General features: G+C 32.7%; 1 protein-coding gene across 4 annotated transcripts in view; it reads right to left on the bottom strand.

The window, feature by feature from the left end:
* Nucleotides 1–23,369, bottom strand: part of LOC145291292 (telomerase reverse transcriptase-like) — a 159,098-nt gene that overhangs the window by 52,200 nt on the left and 83,529 nt on the right. For all 4 annotated transcript variants that reach the window (XM_080136959.1, XM_080136960.1, XM_080136958.1 and 1 more), the window contains 6 exons: nt 20,855–20,925; nt 17,790–18,081; nt 13,216–13,337; nt 11,614–11,711; nt 6,591–6,678; nt 3,788–3,858 (listed from right to left, as the gene is read on the bottom strand). In XM_080136959.1, coding sequence (XP_079993085.1) covers nt 3,788–3,858; nt 6,591–6,678; nt 11,614–11,711; nt 13,216–13,337; nt 17,790–18,081; nt 20,855–20,925 — 742 coding nt within the window. The remainder of the gene's footprint in view (nt 1–3,787; nt 3,859–6,590; nt 6,679–11,613; nt 11,712–13,215; nt 13,338–17,789; nt 18,082–20,854; nt 20,926–23,369) is intronic.

The raw sequence follows: 23,369 nt of genomic DNA on the forward strand, positions 1-23,369 counted from the left end.
ATATTATATAAGTCACCTGCTTTCTATGACTGCATGTTACCCTGATCGGGAGGTTAAGTGGGTTCTCGACCATGGTCAAAAGTCTCCTGTAGACTAGTGGAGGGAAGGAAACATCTTACTTTTCCTTTGACAGCAGTGCTGTCCCACTACCCATAAAATATACTTTATTCAAACTTTTACAAAAAATAGTTAATGAAAGAAAAAGAAGTTGAACTTGATTAAATTTGTTTTTTTTTTGGGGGGGGGGTGCTTCAGTTTGAAATAGCATTTTCATCACTTAACAAACTGAACAGACAAATCTTATTTGATTTGTATTCAAGCATTTCTTGAAAGCAGCTCTATTCTATTCATCAGATTGATCTGTCTTGTTTAAGTTTGAAGTAACATTTTTTGGCCTGTTAGTGCAGTATCATATGCAAATTACACACACCTCATTATCATAATCATATTCAGTTTAATGTCTGTTTTACATGCTGGCAATTTAGAAATTTTCTTCCAAACTAATCAATCTCTGAACAGGTCTTTATTTATCTCTTCTTTCAAATCCATCCCTTTCTCCATGTTTTCCTTGGCGTTCCTCTCTGAACTGACTCTGCTACCTCAATGGTTCTATATCTACTAATCCATGAGCTCTCATCCATTCTTTCAACGTGACCAAATAAACAAGTTCTCCTGTTCTATATATCATTTCCTCATACTCAGATGAAACTCTGAAATCGAAATGAATTTCCCCAACTAGACAGGAGATGGAGAGCTCGAGTCCTTCTACCAATTTCCCAACCTAAGGAGCCATGATTCTCTTCTTAATCCTTGAAACTTAGAATATCTCCCATTTTGGGGCAAAAATACCCTACCTCTAAAATACCCTACCACTAAAATTTTGGGTCAAAAATATTCTACCACTAACTCTAGGTAAGAGTGATAAACTCTTCTAAAAGAAACCTTTTTATAATCTCATCATTAACACTAACCCTAAGTTCAAATAGCAAGCTCTCCTCCCAAAAAATCCTTAACTATTACTAACCCTAGTACTAACCCTAAGTATTAGTTGCAAGCCCACCCCCAAACTAAAAAACTCAAAACTACACAATCATCTAAAAATGTAGACCCTCTACTCCAAAAAACAAAACAAAAAAAATGCATGTTTATTTCCCAGAACATACAAGAAATTGATTAACTGTCCTCAAATGCAAGAATGACCAGGAAATGAGGAATCATTTTATATTAAATTCATTTGTGAAACTGATATATTACCTGTAACTATCATTTTAAGGACTCCATTTCTTGAGAATATGAGAATATTGTTCCCGATATTTGTTTTATGGTCGTGTCCGTTAGTGACTTTTATTACTTCAGGCGATTATGAAAATTAGTTCACTAACATTAAGAATAACTCTATATATTTGAGGTGTACATGATCCACTTTGAATTAAGAGTGAATTTTATTTTGTTTAAAGAGACCACCTTACCACTGACAATCAATTGCTCATAAACATAAATGACAATCTAATAGTTGCTATTTTTGTGTACAGGTGTAAGTTTATGAGTTCAGTATAGAATCACATATATGACTGTTGAATAATCAATGTAGTAGCAACAGATAGCAATAGCAACTATAAGATGTATTAGGACATGTCAAGATTAAGGACGAATACACATGCATAACATCAATTAATTTAAAATTCCAAATACAACAGTGGGGAAAAAACAGATGAAATGACTATTCTCCATAAGTCAATGCATATTTTAAATAGAACTGGCACTATTTTTCGGTTCAAACCAATCAAATTTGGTAGAACATAATGACATTATAAAGTTATTGAATCATATAGAAAAGTTATTGTGTTTTAAGGAATGATAACTACTCAGTACTGCTGGAATGAAGTATATTATATTCAGTGAAATGTATGCAAAAAGTAATGGTGTCTATGGTGTTCAGATTAGGAGAAGATAGAATTAGTATAGAATGTTAACATTGAAATATGAATTAATAAGTGCTATAAAAGTATGTATTCTATAAAAAAAACTCTTCCTAGAGTATGTGAGTGGCAGTAAATCTGTGTGTGAGAGGGAAAATTTCTTCAACTTTTTGTATAGAAAATATTATGAGCAGGATTAAATATGGAATCTATAAAATCGAACAAAAGAAAATTATAATTTCTTAAAACATGCACCAATAATTAATCAATGCCAACATAGATTAGTATATGTAGCTGTTGGTACAGGGGAATATCTCATTCTACTTCAAGATTGAAAAGAGCGATAAAAATCCAGCTATCAAATTTAAAGACTGATTAAATAATTTAATCAGCCTTTAAATTTGATAGCTGGATTTTTTTTTTTTATCGCTCTTTTTCAGTTCTATTGCTATGTATCATAATATATTATTTTTTTTATTTTTAATCCATTTCAATCTACTTCATATATAAGATACATAGTACAAAAGTTTATCTTCATAAGTTAAGGATACATACTTTCTGGTATGTATTATGATAAACATATCTTATAATCTTTAATGTTTCTTTTGATGTGAGTTTTATCAACAATCAATATATTTATAATCATATTAATATATTCTACTATATAGAAAACTTAATAATGGTTATAGCAGTTGTATTAGGAACATGGTGCTGTATGGAGGTGATGCTAAGCTCCTACCCAGTCCTCACTCACCTGTCTTCAGTGTAATGACAGAGCAATAATCAGATGTATGTACGATTTCAGGTCAGATGAAACCAAATATATAATCAGCTTTGATACCCTGTTGTTCAATATATCAAATTTTATTAATAAGCTTCGATCAGTTACATTGGTTTGGCCATGTGAAGAGGAGCAACTCTTGCATAAGAAAATACAGAGATCTTGAGATGAAAAGTTGGACAATTCAAGAAAACTCTGTATTTGTGCATTATAATTGGATATCAAAATTTGCATTTTAAGTAAAAACACTATTACATATCTCGTGTCGAAATTTACAAAAATTCTAAAAATTGAAAAAAAAAAATGACCAAGTAGATCTGCTAGAATTATTTAAAAAATAAAAACATAACTATTATCATGTTTTCTCGATCTGCCATTTTCTAATTTGAAATAAGGAAAGTTAAATGAAAACAAGAAGATAAGTTAGCTTGGTTACACTAGAAGAAACCAATAAAATTGCATTGTTTGATAAATATTATTTTTTTTCTTATAATTATGTTTTTACTTGATCATTTTTTCATAATTTTGGTGATTTTTACTTATTCCCACATGACACATAATTATATAACAGTGTTTTTACTTAAAATGCACAAACACTGAAAACTCAGATGCAACCTATCAACAAGGATCTTGGAGAGTGGAATTTGAACAGCATAAACCTTCAATATCACAAAGTTAGAGACTGAAATTGCAAACTGCTAGAACACGTCAGAAACCTAACCAAACGACAGATGATAAAAGATAGTCATGATGATGATTTGATGTGAGTTATATCTGCAATAAATATATGCATTTTACAGTATATGTATCATATGCAAAATTTGTGCATAAATTTTCTGGTTTGTGAGTGGAATATAAACTGCAAACAAGAGTGATCTTCCCCTCACGTGTTTGTATAAGAGTGATCTCCCTTGTTACTAGCTTTGAATTATGGTTGAGGTATTTGAAGAGAAATCAGTTGACAAGATTTGTACTTTGGTCTTGTGATAACCATTTTTGACTACATGTAAAATTTGACTCGTTTTATACTAGATTGGGTTACATACCAGAAAATTTCATAAAAATAATGAGGTTTGCTCAACTTTACCTTGATACCATTCATAATCTGACCCAGGCAGAGTTTCTCAAATTTTCCAAGAAAAATAAATTTCTTTACATCTGGTTTAAAATATGTAAGAAAACATAGACAAACAAAAATAAAAAAAATAAAGACATTCAAATAAATAAAAAATACCAACATTTTAAAATAAAATAAAAGTTTTTTTATAAGATATATAATTATCATTTTAAATCACTTGTGGATATATATTACTATAAGCTGTAAACACTATCAATAATTCCCCCACTCTTTATCTGTGCCTAAACCTAAAATTCCCCCCACTCTTTATCTGTGCCTAAACCTAGAACTGCACGCCTGTGGAATTGTCTTCCATTTTCCTGCTTTCCGGCTGACTACAATATGGTTGTCTTCAAGTCTAACGTAAATAAGTTCTTGATGAGCCGTTCCATATAAGTTATCAAATTTAACAAATTTTCATTACTAATGATTATTATATTGTCCAATTTCTACTGTACACTCTTTAACCCTTATCCTTGAGTGGCCTCTTGGCCTTGATAATGAGTTGATACCTATGAAAAAAAAAAAAAAAGAAAAAGTCCAATGTGAACAAGTTCTAATTGAATCGTCCCCCTAAGTAATCCAAGTTTCAAAATTCCCACTGTTTACTATGCTAAAATCACAATGACTAATGTATACCTATTAACCCTTATCCTCGAGTGGCTTCTGGGCCTTGATAAGTGGTGACACCCTTGTAAAAAAAAAAAAAAAAAAAAATGTTCAGATTTGAGTTAATTGGTGACTTGTGTACGGGGTTTGAACCATCCGACCTGCAAAAAAATTATCTCCACACTGATGATTCTATTAAGATGAAACATATATGGATAATAATTTTAAAAAATTATGATTATAATAATTATTTAATAGTTTATGAATTTTTAGAGCTCTATATGCTAGCTTATTATGTTCACAAAAAAAGAAAAACATAATAGACTTTATTTCTCTTCCTTCCTCATACGTTAGCCACATTAACTAAGAGGTTCAGATTTGAGTTAAAAGATGACTTGTGTCTGGGAATTGAACTGTTCAAAACAGACAATTTTGTAAGGATGAAACATATGTATGTGGATAATTAAAAATATTTATCATTATAATTTTATATTGTTGCAGAGGGTCGGAAGGTGGTATGGAGATGCGCCATTCGACTGTACAACTATAAGGTTGACACAGAGGCAAAAGAAGAATGACAAATTCTGAAGTATGTTTAAAAACAACAGATCATCTTTTATTTAGCAAAAAAGAAATAAATGCAAATAACAAATTCAAAAGGCCTGGAAATTGTGGTCGGTCCAAGTAAATCAGGATCAGCCTCTGGAATGGCACAGCTTGACTTCAGTAGGAACTGAAAGAAGGTAACCAGATGACAGTGGATACTGGAATAGGGCTGCTGAAAGTCAGTATGCACTGGTATGGGTAGTCGGACATTGACAGGCTCTGAAGTAAACAGCCTGACGTCGACCGGCACTGGAAGGTGTAGCTTGATGGCTACAAGCACTGGAACGGGTAGCCTGATGGTACAGGCACTGGAACGCTGCAGAGGACTACAAGAGGTACTGAAGGCTACAGGAGGCATTTAAGGCTGGAGTCTGTTGGTTGAAGAAGGGTAGTCTCAGGGAGCAGGCAGGCAATAATAGTTGCATAGAAGTAGTTTGCGGTTTGTATAGGAGTAGTTTGTGGTTCATATAAGTAGTGTGAAAAGGTAGCCCTTAAAAGGGGCTGTTTGATCTACTGCTACTACTGAGTCATCAACTTGACTGGAAGCATCAAAGTTGCATTCGGGAGGTTTCCTGCTCCCTCGCCATATTAAGACTTTTTTGGTTGCAGACGCACTGTATTCATGAAGGAATATTGTTACAGCAGGTGTCGTTCTCAGTAAAAAAAAAACAAAAAAACAATCACAATCATAAGAGTGTTTATGTTCGATTCAATTTGGAATCTATTGAAATTAATTATTCGAATTTCATGTTTTTTTGTTGGTGGATAAAATGAAAAAAAGATCAACATCCGTCCATGTGGAAACACCTTCATATATCGACACGCGTGAGTAGCATGTGAACGCCATGCGTGTTGCATATGAACAACACGCGAGTGCACAAGCTGATCGTGTGAATAACATGTTTTTGGTGCAAAATGCCACCATTGTGTGTTTTCTTTATTCGAGTGGACAGGTGGAAATATTCTGAAATACACAGCGACAATATATACTTCAAGATGATAATCATTACACATTACCACAAGTAGTAGAGAATTCCAAAACTGAATTCACATAATTTTTTTAACAACTAAAAATATTTGCATAATTCAAACAATTTTGAACTCCATTTACAGAGCTCTTGCTGATTAAATAACAATAAACTAAATAGAGGGTTCCAAAAGTAATGTCTCCTATTTTTTTGTATTCCACCAGATTAGATCAGAGGGGATTTCAAATTACATTGTAATGATGACTGAACTTATGCATTCATGACCTGAAAGTTTCATCTCTCTGTTGCAGATATTGATGGTGTGAGACTCTAAGAAAGCAACCCTTTCATGGACATGCTTCAAAAGCAGCGATGCGTCATTGAATTCCTGGCAAAAATGCATTGACAATGGTGGTGACTATGTAGAAAAATAAATTCTAGAGCACAAAAGATCGTTTGATTTAATGGTACCACTACCGTCTTTGTAGCTCTTCAACTTTTTGAGTGAAAAAATGGGATGCATTACTTTTGGAACAATTCTCATAAAAACAAATCAACTGAGAATGCTAATAAATGCTAGTAAAGGATACTTTTCAGTAGGACTGCCATGTTATGATCCGAGCCAAGAAGTTCGGTTGGAATCAATCGCAATAAACAAGCTCGAACAAAACGGTAAATCTATTGAAAAGAAGAAAAATAAATGTAAGAATACAAGTGGAGATTAGACAAAACGAAAAGATGAAACAAAAAGCACAAGCAACAATTAATTAACAATACCTTTATCATTATCATCATGACGGGCTCCTTGCCCGGACTAATGTGACTCTTCCTCTCCAGAGTTTCCTGTCTTTCATCAGCTGCCTCAGATCTTCAGGTTCACAGTTGGCGTTGTTTGCTATTTGCTGGATGTACGTAGATCTAGGTCTTCCTTTGCTTGCGCGTCCGTGTCGTGGCGTCCATTACACCAATTCAGGTTTGCTCCTCAGATAATGACCAGCAAATCGTAGGTGTCTTTCTCTGATGGTATTAGATATGACAAGTAGGTTGCCATAAAGTTGCTGCTTCGTGGGATGATTTTGCCAAGATATATTTAATACTGTTCGTAGCATACGAGTGTATGTGCCATCTAGTCTTCTTTCCAATCTTTTGGTGAGTGTCCAGGTTGTAGCACCGTAAACAAGGACAGACTCTACCACTGCCCTGAAGAACTGCCTTTTCAGTTTGTTAGTTAGTCCCGAAGTCCATACTGCATGTAGCCTATCCAATGCGGCCCATGCTTTTGAGATGCGAATTTCGATATCTCTCTCTGTGGAAACTATGTTGATACCCAGATACACAAACTCAGCGCCTTCTTTCAGTGTTGATCCAACCAGAGCCCTGATCTCTCCTTTCACATTGAAAGTCATAAACTTTGTCTTATCCGCATTGATATGGAGACCAATGTCATTTGCCTTGATACCTTAAACTGATGAAATGACCTGTGGAACTGATTTTACATTATTGAGCATGTGCAATAAATTCAGGTGATCAGTCATCTCCAACTCAGTACAGACCAAGTCTCCTGTGCATTATGAGTAAGTTGCTGGAATCTGTGTTAAATAGAGAAGTAGTCAACCACCTCAGCAAAAATAAACTTCTTAGTGACATGCAATATGGTTTCCATTCTGCTAGATCTACAGCAGATGTGCTTATGGTTATATCTCATAGGATTAGCGAATCTCTCGACAGAAGCTTACTTTCTAGGGCAATTGCTTTTGACATATCAAAGGCCTTTGATAGGATATGGTCTAAAGGTTTACTTCACAAAATCTCCAGCTATGGTATAGCTGGAAATGTCTTCTCAATTATCAAATCATTTCTCTTTGACAGGTTCATAAGAGTAGTGGTTGATAGGCAGAAATCGGAAGCACACAGTATTAATGCTGGAGTCCCTCAGGGGTCCATCCTGGGCCCAACTCTCTTCCTGATCTATATCAATTATCTCCCAAAACACATACTTAAATCATTCGTTGACATCTATGCTAATGACACTACTACATCAAAGGCTTTAAATGACCAAGTTCTCTCTGATTCTCTCTCCTCTGATCTTGAGCATATAGTACAATGAGGAAAGAGGTGGCTGGTTAATTTTAATGCATCTAAAACCAAGCTTCTATCTTTACATCAATGACCTAGTCCCCATCTGGCATCAATTGAAATAAATGGGTCTCGTCTTGGGGAGGCTCCATGCTTTGACAAGCTTCTGGGTTTGACCTTTACTCTGATCTGAAATGGAACATGTACATCAAATCCGTTGCCAAGGTTGCTGGAAAAATGGTGGGATCCTTCTATCAAATAGTAGATATTTCATTGCTGATGCAATTCTCTACCTATATAAGAGCCAGGTACATCCAAGAATGGAGTACTGTTGCCACATCTGGGCAGGAGCTGCTAGAAAGACCTTATCCTGACTTGACAGAGTTCAAAATATACTTTGTAGCTTAGTAGGGAATGCCCTTTTCTCTTCCCTGCAACCACTTTCTCACAGAAGAGACATTGCAAGGCTGTCTCTGCTTTATCGTTATTTTCATGGCAAGTGCTTGTCTGGGCTTCAATCTATGCCCCCCCCCCCGTCCTTGCCAAACTTTCATGAGAAACACTCATCTAGCTGAAAACACTTTTAATAATTTCTCCCACTCTTTATCTGTGCCTAAACCTAAATGTAGATTCCATGAACAAAGCTTCTTTCTTAGACCTGCACACCTATGGAAATCTCTTCCATTTGCCTGCTTTTCAGTTGACTATAATATGGTCATCTTCAAGTCCAACATAAACAAGTTCTTGATGAGCTGTTCCCCTTAAATAATCCAATTTACAAATTTCCACAACTGTACACTCTTTAATCCTTATCCTCGATTGGCCTCTGGTAAGTGATAAGTGGCGATTCCTATGTAAAAAAAAAACAAAAAAAAACTCAGTCTCTGATTGTGCCGGTTACTTTCCTGATCTTCATCACATCCCAAACAATAGTCATCCATGCATTAGTGTTCTGAGCAAGATTGCACAAGATGGCAAACCAACCTGAGAGATTAGTAATGTCCTTAATGGCTGTTGACCAGGTCTGTCCTTTGGTGTCCAACCAGATAAAGAGAGCAGATTATGTTGTGAGTGGTGCAAGTATCTCAGTGGGTAGCTAAGGATCTAGGAAAATAGTAGGTAGACTTACGTTGCAAATTAATTCCCCTTCTAGGAGATCAACTGCATGCCCAAACTATCAAAGACATTGTGCAACAACATAGACTGCAGAGATTTCAAGTTGGGATGTTGGCAAAGAACAGCAGTTGCGACACAGTTGGCTTACTAAAAATGTAAATGATGCAACTTCTGCCAATCATTCTGCCTCGTTGGTTATGTCTTGTAATCATAGATAAAGATCAACTTGACGATAAATTAACAGATTTTTGGTTGATACTTAAATCTCCCAACAGCTCCACATGAACCACTGACGGCCCCAACTTGACAATCGACTTCTGTCGCGCCCTGCACAGATGGAACAACAGTGGATTTGAGGCATACAAATGACTATGTCTTCCAAAGTAGAAAAATTATTCCTTACAAGCATTTATCTACAAAAATCAGCCATTTATAGTTACAATTGATGCATCAAACAGCCTATGTTTCTCCAACTCTTCTAAATACAAAATAAGTCTATTACTATTAAACCATCAGTGACAATGGAGATACAGGTATGTCATGCATGATGGTTAAAGTGGACTTTATAAAAGTTTTTAAAATTTTTTCCCAACTTGAGTGATATCAGTTGCCTGGTAAATATGTGCTCGATATAATATCTTCTGTTCTTGTATTTTTATTTCTCTAACAATAAAGAGTTTAGAGTTTTCAAATAGTAATTTTACATACTTTTGCCAAAACAATTTTCCTGTTTATGTGCAAAGTTATCAATAAAAGAAAAATTAACTGGTTTGACCATGTCATTAGAAAAGAAAAATTAACTGGTTTGACCATGTCATTAGAAAAGAAAAATTAACTGGTTTGACCATATAATTAGAAAAGAAAAATTAACTGGTTTGACCATATAATTAGAAAAGAAAAATTAACTGGTTTGACCATATAATTAGAAAAGAAAAATTAACTGGTTTGACCATATAATTAGAAAAGAAAAATTAACTGGTTTGACCATATAATTAGAAAAGAAAAATTAACTGGTTTGACCATGTCATTAGAAAAGAAAAATTAACTGGTTTGACCATGTCATTAGAAAAGAAAAATTAACTGGTTTGACCATGTCATTAGAAAAGAAAAATTAACTGGTTTGACCATATAATTAGAAAAGAAAAATTAACTGGTTTGACCATATAATTACAAAAGAAAAATTAACTGGTTTGACCATATAATTAGAAAAGAAAAATTAACTGGTTTGACCATATAATTAGAAAAGAAAAATTAACTGGTTTGACCATATAATTAGAAAAGAAAAATTAACTGGTTTGACCATATAATTAGAAAAGAAAAATTAACTGGTTTGACCATATAATTACAAAAGAAAAATTAACTGGTTTGACCATATAATTACAAAAGAAAAATTAACTGGTTTGGCCATATCATTAGAAAAGAAAAATTAACTACTTTGACCATGTCATTAGAAAAGATCCTGAAAGTAATATTTACTTTTTGTATTTGAGGCAATATTCACAAAGGATAGGTTAAGTCAACTCCTCCGGTAGAACATAAAGCTTCTCAGATGAATGCAGACCATGCACAATGATCCATACTGATCAAGATAGTGATATGTAGTTAGTCTAAGGGCCAGCAACAAACACCATAGATCTGTGGTTCAGAGTTAAGTTCAACATCTGCTTTTATAGTATGCAATCATATCTTTAGCTAGCCTCTTGGGTGTCTTTGCCAATCTTGGCATGGTTCCAGAGCTATTATTTTTTGGATGAACTCTCCTGGGTTGCGTTGTGCAGTGTCATCAAACCAGCAAAGTCTCGTCTTTAAAAGAGATTGGTTGAGGCCGATGATCCTGCAATGCATTCCAACTTGGATATTGAAGACAAAATGGTACAAGTAGAACCACAGAATTCAGTGGAGACAGTATTGGTAAAAAATTTCTAGACTTTTAAGATCCACAACTTTCAATGGCCAGGTTTTGCAGCCATAGAGAAGGCGTATCCAAACAAGTGCTTGGTAGATCTAGACTTTAGTGTCTATTATGATCTCGAGTCAAGACCATAGACAGGATTGTAGGTGACTGAAAACGTGCTGAGCGTTATCGATTCGGATGTTGATATTATCGTACCCTTAACCTATGATGACAAACATTAAGCTGAAGTACTTTAAGCAATCATCCTCCTCTAAGGTTTCCCCATTGAAAAGAATCATGCTTTTCTTAGAGGAGAGGAATGTATAACAAGCATTCAAGAAACAATTTTCCCAGTAAAAAAAAAAAAAACTTTGTGGTTCAGGACTGGTCAGATCCACAGTGATGTCGAGCTTTCTGCTTAACAATGAAGAGATTAGAAAAACACTGAATAATATGGAAGGACTGTACATCGATAAAGTGGTGTACATATATCCACTGAGGAATCTGCAATGAAGTAAGTAATTTACCTGTTTATGTGGAATAAAGTCATCCAATAACATCTTGACGGAGGCTTTCATTCTTCTTGTGGTTAATTTTTTAATTACTTTTATGCTGGATTTTTTTGCTATAGGAAAGAAAAAAATGAAAAAAAAATGTAAAACAATCATTATGTCAATTTATAAATGTTGGTTCAAATTTCAAATGTCTAAATAAAAGCATCAGATAATCTAATTTGGTTCTTGTTCCAAATTACCCCTATATTTACAAACAAAAGATGTATGCACCCAAGACAAAATGAAATGTTTCAAAAATCATGTAAATTGATCAAATGGTTTTATTTTTAAATTGAAATGTGTCTATCTTGTCAGCCATTTTGAAAACAACCTTAAAGAAAAACAAAACAAAGGGAGCTAACTCAACAATAATTAAAACCTGTAGGATTTTTGTTGTAATGCCTATGAATTCCCATTAATCACTTCATAAAATATGCTTAAATATATTTTAATTCATGCAGATTTTGTATTTACTATTAGAGCCAATTTTCTATTGAATATTATGTATATACAGTACTGATTTCAAAAGTTAAAAATAAAAATGATTTGAATGCTATCAGCTAGATTCGAAACCAAAACATTTAGTGCTCCAGCTGTGTTCCCTCATTTAGCACTCCAGCCACGTTTCCTACCATTTGAGCAAAGACAGATAAGAAAGATTTAAACCACTTAAAGCTATGATTGAATTTATGCATGCGCAAAACTAATAGAAATATGTTTACAAGTTGAAATGAACATTTTGCATTTCAACTTACCAAAATATTTCTGTATGCATCATCCATCCATACAAACAAAGATTTTACTTGTTATATATACTATTTCCTGATGATTTTAGTGCTATGTGGACATTAGTTTAAGAGTTTATCGGTAAAATATTTACACACATGCAGACATACACACATACATATATCTATTGTTTTATTTATATAGATTTTTTAAATTTTACTAGCAGGGCTACCCAGCATTACCTAGAGGCCATAAAAACAAAATAGAAGAATTTTAAAAGTGTGTGCAACATTTTTATATTAAAACTCTTATCTCTCTACCTTTCTCAATCCATCTATATTTCTCTTTTCTGTTTTCTGTTTCTCCATTTTTCTACATCCTTCTTCTCCTACCCCTCTTACACCTCTACTTAGCACATTCTGGTCTATTGTAAATAATAATAATGTTAAGTCATTCACTTCTTTATATCATAGATAAAACTGAAAATTGCTGAAAAAAAAAAAAAAAAAAAATGAAACCCTTCCTCCCAGACAAAACATGACACAATTGATTTCCCAAGAAGGAATCCTTTTCTTTAATTTTAGATATTAGTCATCCAGGGCAACACCGCTCAAGAATATAAAAACATTGTGGGTGCTTGTTTTGTAGTTTCTGATTTTAAGTTGGACATACACACAAACATACAAATGGAAACTACCTTCTATATAATAGAAGAAAAAGATAATCTACATGTATGTGCCCATTATCACTACTAATAATTAGTCTTATTAAACTAACATGCTAGGCACAAATCATTAAGTTTGAAGGTCATTAAGAAATGTTTGTAGAGTTAAATCTAATATTTCTTACAGTTGATATTTCTCTTGAAACAATCAGTAGTTGTTTTATTTTTTGATGTTTTTCTTTGTGGTTCAGCTTTCATCACTGCTAATGGGCAGTGATAATTCAATAAAGACATATAATGACAGGATCTGCAATGAAGAGAAAATTATGAATTTAGTGATAAAATTAACAAATTTTCTATTCAATGTGTTATTTGCTCTGGATTAGAAGACCAATTATCAGGGGTGAGAATGGTCAATTGCAAAAAAATCTGAAGTTGAGATTAATTTCCCAACCTGAGTGGGCATGCCTCCTCCCACCAATTTTCCAACTTGCTCTCTCTCCCTATTTTCCAATCTAATTCCAACATATGTGAAATTTATGTATAAGGTGGAACGATAAAAGTGTTGCCCCAAAGAAAACAACACTACAGCTTTATTTTAAAACTTATTGAAAAAGTCAATTTAGGTAACTTCATGTAGTAGAGCTGACATCTATTCAATGTAGCTGCCTTCAGCCTCAATCACTGCCTTGATACAGGTCCAGGACTGGGAGTATGCCTTTTTCACAAGTGGCGACAGGAGCTCGGTGAATACTCGGCGGATGGCAGTGATCAGGATGGCTTTGGTATTGTAGGAGATCATTTTGGTGATGTTCTCAACATATGACCAAACAAAGTAGTCCAGTGGGTGTCATAACTTGGATCGGTAAAGAGTATGAGTTGTACAGTGGTGCATCGCCAATCTTGCTCATTAAACATTGTATCACTTTCAGACATGATAGAAGCCTCCTATCGTTCTTGGGATTTGTACATAATCAGCCAACTAGTAGATGGTCTGTAACAAACAAAGAAAACTAGTTTTCATCAAATGGAAATGGAATCATGTCTTTTCTAGGGCGACAATTTTATCGTTCCACCCTGTAGAATGAAAATCCATTTCTGGGCCATTCTAGTTTTTTTAGCTTTAATCAAAAAAAATTTGTTATGCATTATTTTTTTAGGGGGGGGGGATACATGCTGAATAGAAAAAGAATTTTTTCCAATAATTACTTGCCCTACTGCTTATCCTAGTTTAATAGTGACAAACTCGCATCCTAAAAAATTCATTAACTCTACTACTAACCCTAGTTTGAGTGCCAAGTCCACCCACCCAAAAAAAATCTTCTGTTAATTCTATCAAGTAAACATGTCAAGTACTCCCAAACAAGAAAAAAGTTGTAAGATCACAGAGTTTATTTCCAATTGCAAAAAAAAAACAAAAACAAGTACAAATTTGATAACTGCCCGAAAAAAAAAAAATGGCATAGAAATAGGGGGATCATTTTATGTTGAATTCACATGCAAAACTGATCCCCCACTCTAAATTCTAAAATAACTTCTTTTTTTTTTCACGTTTTTCATATTATTTACACATAATTCTCTAAAATAGTTGAATCTAACTTTTTTGGAAGGGGGTGGTAGTAAAGGATGTTAATCAACAATACCTTTTTGTCATACCAAAAATATCGATAAATATGTTTTACATTTGTTGAATTTTGTTAATAATAATAATAACCCTTATCCCTGAGTGACTTCCGGGCCTTGATAAGTGGTGATCACTGTGTAAAAAAAAAAAAAAAAAAAAAAAATTAAATTTTTGTGTAAAAAAAAATTTTCAAAGTTTATTTTACATGTCAAAAAGTTTTTTGGGGTATAATAAAAGTTTAAAACATAAAAAATATGTTTGGTTCAAGAAATAAACAAGAAAAACATTAAGAGAAAGACCCCAAGTATAGGAAGGAGACAGCAAGTCATTTTTTAATGAAATAAAAAATCTTATCTTCCCTATTCTTTCCATTGTAAATCGTTTGAAGTATGGCAAAATTAACATTTATGCAAGGGAAGAAAAACAAGATGAGATGAGAGAGAGAGAGGAAAAGAGAAAGAAAGATAAAACAAGAGAGATGATAAAAGAGAAATAAAATTGGGATGAAGAAGAAATCAGCTTTTTTCATTAAAAAAAAATAATAAATTTTTAAATAAAGATTTAAATGGAAATCTCACATTTTCTTAATTAAAAAAAGACGCAGAGAACTCAATTGTGAAAGTCTACTCTTTGCGGCACAAAATGCAAATGCGTAAAATTGATATGGTTAAAACAGATGAATATATTTTTTAATCAAATCATAGGTATTTGCGTAACGTTGTCGAATTTGCCATCTGGGACAGCATATAAGGCCAGATTTTACCTCATTCAACCAGTGACTAAAATCCAGGACACTGCTAAAATCTATATTATGCTCAACTTCCCTTGTCCTTTAGTGGGCTAGGGAAAGCTAATTACAATTCTCAAGAAAAGAAGAGATTTATACAACTTTCTCAGTGCCGTCTTAAACGGAACTGCTTATATTTTTTGGGAAACTGGCTTGGGCAGAACTGAAAATAGCTACCCATGTGAAGAATGTTCTTATCACCCAACATATCACATATGAGAATATGCTAATGTGTTTTTACTGAACCATGAACTCTGCAAGTGAGAACATGGAAGTGCCAAAGAAAATAGATTGTAATTATGTAATTGAATCAAGTATCTCTTAACCCTGACCATCAACTTAGACTATGTAACATGATGGAAACTTGCAACACATATCATCAACCCTCAACTAGCCAGGTTCTATTCCCATACAACATCACACTGCACACACATTCCTGATGGACCTTTTCTTAGTCGACATTGGTCATTCTCTGCTGGTTAATAATGGTAATAAAGAACTCATAACATTAAACAAAGAATATGAATATTTGCTTATCATCCATTTTATTCCCTTTTCACCAAAATATGCCATCCATGGAATCATTAATATTTATAATCATTTCTGCAATCCAACCATATCTGGTACAAATAAATTATGCCTGACTTTTCCAGTAAGTTTCACTTGTGAATATCTAATGGTCTTTGTTTTATTATTTACTAGCAGGGCTACCTAACATTGCTCGGGACTAATTTCTCTCTCCTGATTTCCTCCTACATATTCCTCTCTCTGAACATACATACACTTTTGGAGATTACTTGGAAATGAATCAGTGTAAAGGCAATACTCTTTGAAAAACAAAAAAGTCAGATCTATTTAACCTTTAGTTAGTACAAACAGCCCCCTCTCCAACAAAATCTGCACCAATTTAGGGTAAAAAAATGCATGATTTTTCTAAATTTTAAATATTATTCATCTGGCGCAAGAAAATGCCAACTTTGTGGATGTTTGTTTTGTAGTTTTTGTTAGAAATACAAAGACGTTTTATATAACAGATAAGTCATGATCAATAACCTATCTACTATCTAGTCATTGTTAAGTTTTGGACAACTTTATGTAGACAAAGAGGTCTATGGACAATGGTTTCAAAAAGAAGGGGCAACTCCTCACATTCCAAATAACTTGTTGAAATGGTTGAAAAGACATTGTAGTGATCGTCTCATTAGTAGGTACTATCTTGAATGGACTTCACACTCATCAGATCATAAGATCTCAGATTTTTATGTGTGAGGTTATATTAAAGATAATGTCTGTTAAAACAATCCCCAGACTATTCCTGAACTGAAAAAGCTATTTCAACTAAAATCAGGGCAGTGCCAAGAGCAAGGAATGTTGTCAGAGTTATAAATAATTTTGTATGTTGTATTCAAATGTGTTTGCAATATAAAGATGCAAATTTGGAGCATATCAATAAACAGTGATAAGGCAAAGGCAGTTGGACATTCATGATTGTAACATCATAGACAAGACAGCCAAAAACTAAAGGCTATTTATAACAAATATTGCTGAAAGGATTGTGAATTAATGCCTTTATAGGTCACATTGGGTGGGGTGGAGGTGAAAAGTCCATTTAAATCTACTATGAAAAAGGGGATTTGAAAGTCTATCAGCAAATCATTTTCACTCTGATTTGAATGGGATCATTAAAGATAAATTTCACTGAATTAACCAAAAATAATCAACTTGTTGTTGCAGTCAAAATAATGCAGCTCCCAGCTCGCTGGGCATTTTATTCTCTTTCATTCTTTCTCATTCTCTTCGTTCTGCTTTTCAGAACATCAAGATCAGAAAATGAATTGCCGACACCAATGTGAATTATTTTCATTCTTTTATTGAACTAAATCAAACATGTGAAAAATAAATTGATTTGCCTAACAACATCTTTACACTCACAGTTCCAGATGTTAAAATAGACATGAGGAATTATCTTTGCTAACGCTGGTATTTGTAATCAATGGGACAGTGTTAAAATCCTCACTCACAACTTATGCTTTAAATATTTCTTTAATTTTCAAGATCAATTACTTTTCAAGGACCCCACAAAATTATCAAAACAACCCAAGTTTATTATACGATAACTTACAGTGCATGCAGGTAAACTAAAAAAAACAGTATTGTCCCGAAATTGTCTTTTTCATTTTGCTTATTTTCTGGAATCCTTGAAATGTAATTGATCCAATTTTCAAATTGCACACTAGGCAAAGATAGGCCACTTCCACCACTCAATCCAGGTTCAGGATAACCATGTCTGCAACAGACATTCAAAGAAAAATGATGTTTTAGGAAATCATTATATTATAACAATTTACCTGTGATTTTTTATTAGCTTTTCCAACAAAGGTTTTACTTGGGCTTTGAGAAATGATTTTACTTGGCATTTTGGGCAACTCTTGTCAGTTGTTGAAAATTCAGATTGTCCTTCTGTCATTGGAAATGTGCCTGGGGTTGGTTGACAGGTGGGTACCATATTTTTTTCAAATATACAAACTGGATCACAATCAAGAGAAACTTCACTTTTTAAATTGTGCTTGGATTTTGCAAACATGTCCATGAATATCATCTGAGAAACTTCAGTAATATCTTTAGTTGAACATAACAGTTCTGAAATAAAAAGTTTAAATAATTCAGATTTGTAAATAAAAATATATGATGGGTCTTTAGGTGAATGTTTCTGTCCACAGAAATGTAACAGATAAAGTACTAAGTAGAATTGGAGGTTCAATCTTCAGCGCAAAAGAAACCAAGAATAAAATTGCAAATTACTTAAGACTTCTACATGGTCATCGCTGACAGAATGTGAGGATGCTATCCCTGCAGATTAAATATTTTGTTAGAAATTCTATGTAGATTTCTGAGTTCAACAGAAAGATTCAACAAGATACCTACACCCGGAGAACTTTGGAGGCTACATCCATTGAAACATTGGAGGCTACATTAATCAAAACGTTCTGATAATAATATTCAAGATGATAACAGTAATCTGAATAATCCAAATACATATTTTCCTGTTGTTGTTGCAATGGTGTTCATGCTGATTGATTTGAGTCAGTTTCTTCGTTGGCCAGCACCACATCCCATGTTTTTGTTTCTGACATTTTTAAATTAGAAGTTTGAGTTATGTTAAACTTATTTCATTTTAACTTAATTTCTTTTTATCAGAAATCTTACTGGTGTTGAGCAAGGAAAATCTCTTCTGGTTAATACTTATGTAATATCAGTTTAATTTTAAAACTCTAAATAAAAAATAGTATTTACTTTAAAACGCTTCTTTTTCAGAATGGTTCTAATTTGAATACAATATGTTACAATCAAAATATATTTTTTTAGTCTTTCCTTTGAAATGTTTTTTTCTTTTTCAGAATGATTTTATATAAAAAACATATTTTTAAAGTTTATATAAAAATAGTCTTTACTTTTACAGGTTTTTTATTTTTAATATTTTGTAATAGAATTATATTTCTCAGTCTTTACATTGAAATGCTTTTAAAGTTTACATGAAAGATAGTCTTTACTTTGATAGTGTTTTATTTTCAATGTAAAAACTATTACATTTCCAATCCTGTATTGAGCACTCTGGTTATCTTCAATCCATACATGAAAACTGGTATGTAGATCCGCTCTATTTTAACTTAGTCAAGGGCGGGAGAGTCTACCATTGGAAATGTGCCAGCCAACTCTATCCCACCAAACAAAAAGTTATGGGGGAAAATTTTCATATGGTACGAAACAGAGTATGGGCTAATATTCTTGTATTTCTCAAATAAAGAAGGAAGTGAGATTAGCAGGTGAGTAAAAAGCATAAATGTTCAACAAAAATGGAAAGGCGGACACAAATCCGGAGAATTTAATTTCATAATTTTGTTTGGTTTGTTTTTATTTTTATAAAATCACCAACTCAATGGAACTGAAAAGGAAAGGAAAGATGAAAAATGAAAGTTTCTTAATGTTCTCAATTGCAGAGTAGCATGACAGGGAAAAAAATCCTCAGAGAATTGAAAGTTTACAGTCAAATAATTTCCTCAGTCAGGAAGATTACTTATTGAGCCTACAACTCGTAAAGCTTGGGGCATTGTGCCCTATTTGGTTAAGTCGAATCCACAGCTTGTAAAAACATGATGATCTCCTGTCGCAGGGTGCCCTCTCAGGGAGTTGTATACTTTCAAATTGAGCTGCATCAAGTTCATAATTTTATCTCCGTTCGAAATAAAATATATTCCTATTTCTCTCTGTGACATCTGCAAGTTAGTAACTCCAAACTTGAAGCCTTGTGACATCTTTATTTTTTTTTTTTTTTATTTATTTATTTTTTTTTTTTACATGGGTGTCACCACTTATCAAGGCCCAGAGGCCACTCAAGGATAAGGGTTAATAGGTATACATTAGTCATTGTGATTTTAGCATAGTAAACAGTGGGAATTTTGTAACTTGGATTACTTAGGGGGACGATTCAATTAGAACTTGTTCACATTGGACTTTTTCTTTTTTTTTTTTTTCATAGGTATCAACACATTATCAAGGCCAAGAGGCCACTCAAGGATAAGGGTTAAAGAGTGTACAGTAGAAATTGGACAATATAATAATCATTAGTAATGAAAATTTGGTAAATTTGATAACTTATATGGAACGGCTCATCAAGAACTTATTTACGTTAGATTTGAAGACAACCATATTGTAGTCAGCCAGAAAGCAGGAAAACGGAAGACAATTCCACAGGCGTGCAGTTCTAATAAAAAAGCTTTGTTCATGGAATCTACGTTTAGGTTTAGGCACAGATAAAGAGTGGGGGGAATTATTGATAGTGTTTACAGCTTTATTCAGAAGTCAGAAAGTTCAACTATCCATAAATTTGTCCAAACAGATAATTCAGTTTGAAATGCAAGTTTTTGACTTTTGCTTTTTCCTGTCTGCGACACATTACACATTTCGACGCAATTCATTTCCACTACTTTATTTACCTTCGGTGAGGGAACTCCTTTTCACGTTCGCTATTGCTCCAGAAGTAATTTCTCCAGCACGTGTCAGATCTTGGCACGTGCCTCTGTCCACACATTAAACAAAAAGAGTTAATTTCATTGGCCAAATTCCATTGCCTGATTTATAGTTTTTACAGGCTCTATCTGCCTACATGTAAGCGAAATAAGACAATGGCAGCGTTTGCAGCAAGGTGATCTGATGCTGCCCAGCATTAGGAATGTCAGAAAACAAAAAATTTTATTAATTTTATTTATTAAATGATAATTTATTAAAAAGCATTTCAAAGTAAAGATTATTTTTTAGATCATATTTCAGCACTCTAAAAATTGTCTTGAAGAATATACTGAACCAATTATGTAAAAGATAATAAAATAAATTAAAATTAAGAAAAATTACTTACGATATTTATCTAACCTTTGGTGCAAATCTTTAACATATAAAATATATGAATGAGGAATCACATCATAATAGCTGAAAAATAATTAAAAAAAAAAAATACAGAAAAAAAATTCATGACCAAGTTATTTATATATTTTTGAGCATCTCTTATTTCATCAATAGCTGTTTTTCAGCTTTTAATTATAAATACATACAGACATATAGAGAACTTAAATACTTACCAGACACTATCCTCAAGTGTCTAAAATTTCTGTACAGGATTTGTCAGGATAACCTGGCATGATGATACTTTTCCCTAAAATTAAACCCTGACTAAATATTCAAAATCACATTTCGTATTTGCTACCCAAATAAGATATCCTCAGTATGGTTAACTAACACTGGCTTTTACGAGGAATGATGCACCTTCTCCAAGTGATATTAACTTCAAGTAATAGTAAGAAGCTGGATACTCCACCAGACAAGATGAATTCTTGTTCTGGAATCCAGTAAAATCAAAAGATCATCAGAAAGGCATACTATAATATATTTAAATGGTCAATCGGAGAGAGGAAAATTTTATTCTCAACTTGTTTACTAACTCATTGCTTCAGATGTACAAAAGAGCTTTAATGGAATATTTGAATATCTATGTATCTCATATAGAGATCAAGTGTTAGGAGCCCCTTGATTTCTGAGAACTTTGAAGTAAAATGAAAAAAAAATATATTAAGACAAATGTTATTAAATAAGTTTTTTTTACAGTTTTTAAAATGATCCACTTTGTAATCCAATCAAATTGGTGTAGATACGTTCCATGGATTTCTTGTTCGATAGTGTTACAAGTACCTTCAAATTATTTCGATCATCTGAACTACTGTTCTTATCTTGAGTGTTGTTTTCACAGTAATCCAAATAATATAAATTATCAATCCTCAAAAATTCAAAAACACAAATATTTTTCATTTGAATCATCATCAAATCATCAGACAAGTCTTGGATTTTTTCATCAACACTAATCATTGTCTGATGATGATTGGCTGAATCAAATTAAAAGCACTTGCAAAAATATGAAACAAGAAAACAAAGTCAAAATGTTCTGGTTTTTTCTTCTCAAGTTTTAGACTTGTGCAGTCGGAAAGAAGCACAAAGTGCCCCCCACCGCCTCCATTATCACTATACTCTGCAAGCTCCTGAGAATCTAGAACTGAAGCACCAGATTCAAGTACTCTCCTTGTTCGTTAGATATCAAGCATCAGTTGATAGTTTCTCATTCATAATAAAAATAAAAACTCACAAATATGTTTATTGATGAATGTTTATAGTGATGGTCAAAAAAAAAAAAAAAAAAAATGAAATCGGTTATATAGTCAGCTAACATACTTCCTAACTTCCGGCGTAGCACTACAGGAAGCAGTTACAAGACAAATCAATTCCTTCACTTTTCTTTCATGCTTATAATCTCCCCTGTGAATGTATTTTTATTACGTTTCTCCAATCATTTTTTCTTATTTAATAATCATTGAAAAGATTTTTGGTCTTTTTTTAATTAAAAATCATTGAAATTAGGTGTTTTTTTTTTTAAGAATTATTGAAAACACCTTTTTGTGCTCTTTTTAAAGAATTATTGAAAACATTTTTTTTAAATCTTTTAAAACATTCTTGGGAATATTATATATTGGACACGTTTTTTTTTTTAATAATGTTTGAAATTTTGTTATTTTGATTTAAATAATTTCATTTGCTATTTTAATTTCAATAATTTTTTTTTATAATTTCATAAACATATATTTGTTACACAAATTCAAATAAAAAACTTTATTTTAATTAAAAAAAATTGTTATACTTTCATAAACATATTTCTTATAACATTTCAAATAAAATAAAAACTTTTATTTATTCAATTTTGTTATCAAAAGTGCAAATAAGGATTAATTGTATTATTTTTATCTATATAATTTTCTTAATTTTTATTGTCTATTTTTCAATAATGTCCTTTTCTTATATTTTATTTCACTAAATCATTTCACAATAGAAATACTGAAGAACAATAAAAGTGAAGGAACAGATTTGCTTTGTCACTGCTTTCAGTAGCAGACATACCGGAAGTTAGGAAGTATGTAAGCTGACTATAACCAAGAAATCAATATCTATTTTTCAATCTAGGGTTACAAATTAACAACTTTCATCTTTGAGACTTAAAACTACAGTAAATTACTGCAAAAAGTAGACATTGCTATGCAAGTTTTGAGGGAAAAGCAAGCAATTTACATATCAGAAAACTTCTTCATACTCTAATTTACAGATCGATTTTGTAGATTATTTTATTGTTTAGAGTCAAATTTGTAAATTTTAAGAGCAAGGTAATTTTACAAATGAATGTGAAGGGAACAAGAAAGATGATGAAACAGTTAAATCCTACCTCCTATTCTAAACTATTTACATTTGTAAGAAAAAAATCATTTGAAATCAAAACCTTAGCAACATATAACTCACCTATTCTTATTGTAAAATTTTCAAATTTTCAGCTTCAAAGA

Source organism: Euprymna scolopes, chromosome 12 (assembly GCF_053919585.1).
Source record: "Euprymna scolopes isolate OS-2025 chromosome 12, ASM5391958v1, whole genome shotgun sequence".
Taxonomy (NCBI): Eukaryota; Metazoa; Mollusca; class Cephalopoda; order Sepiida; family Sepiolidae; genus Euprymna; species Euprymna scolopes.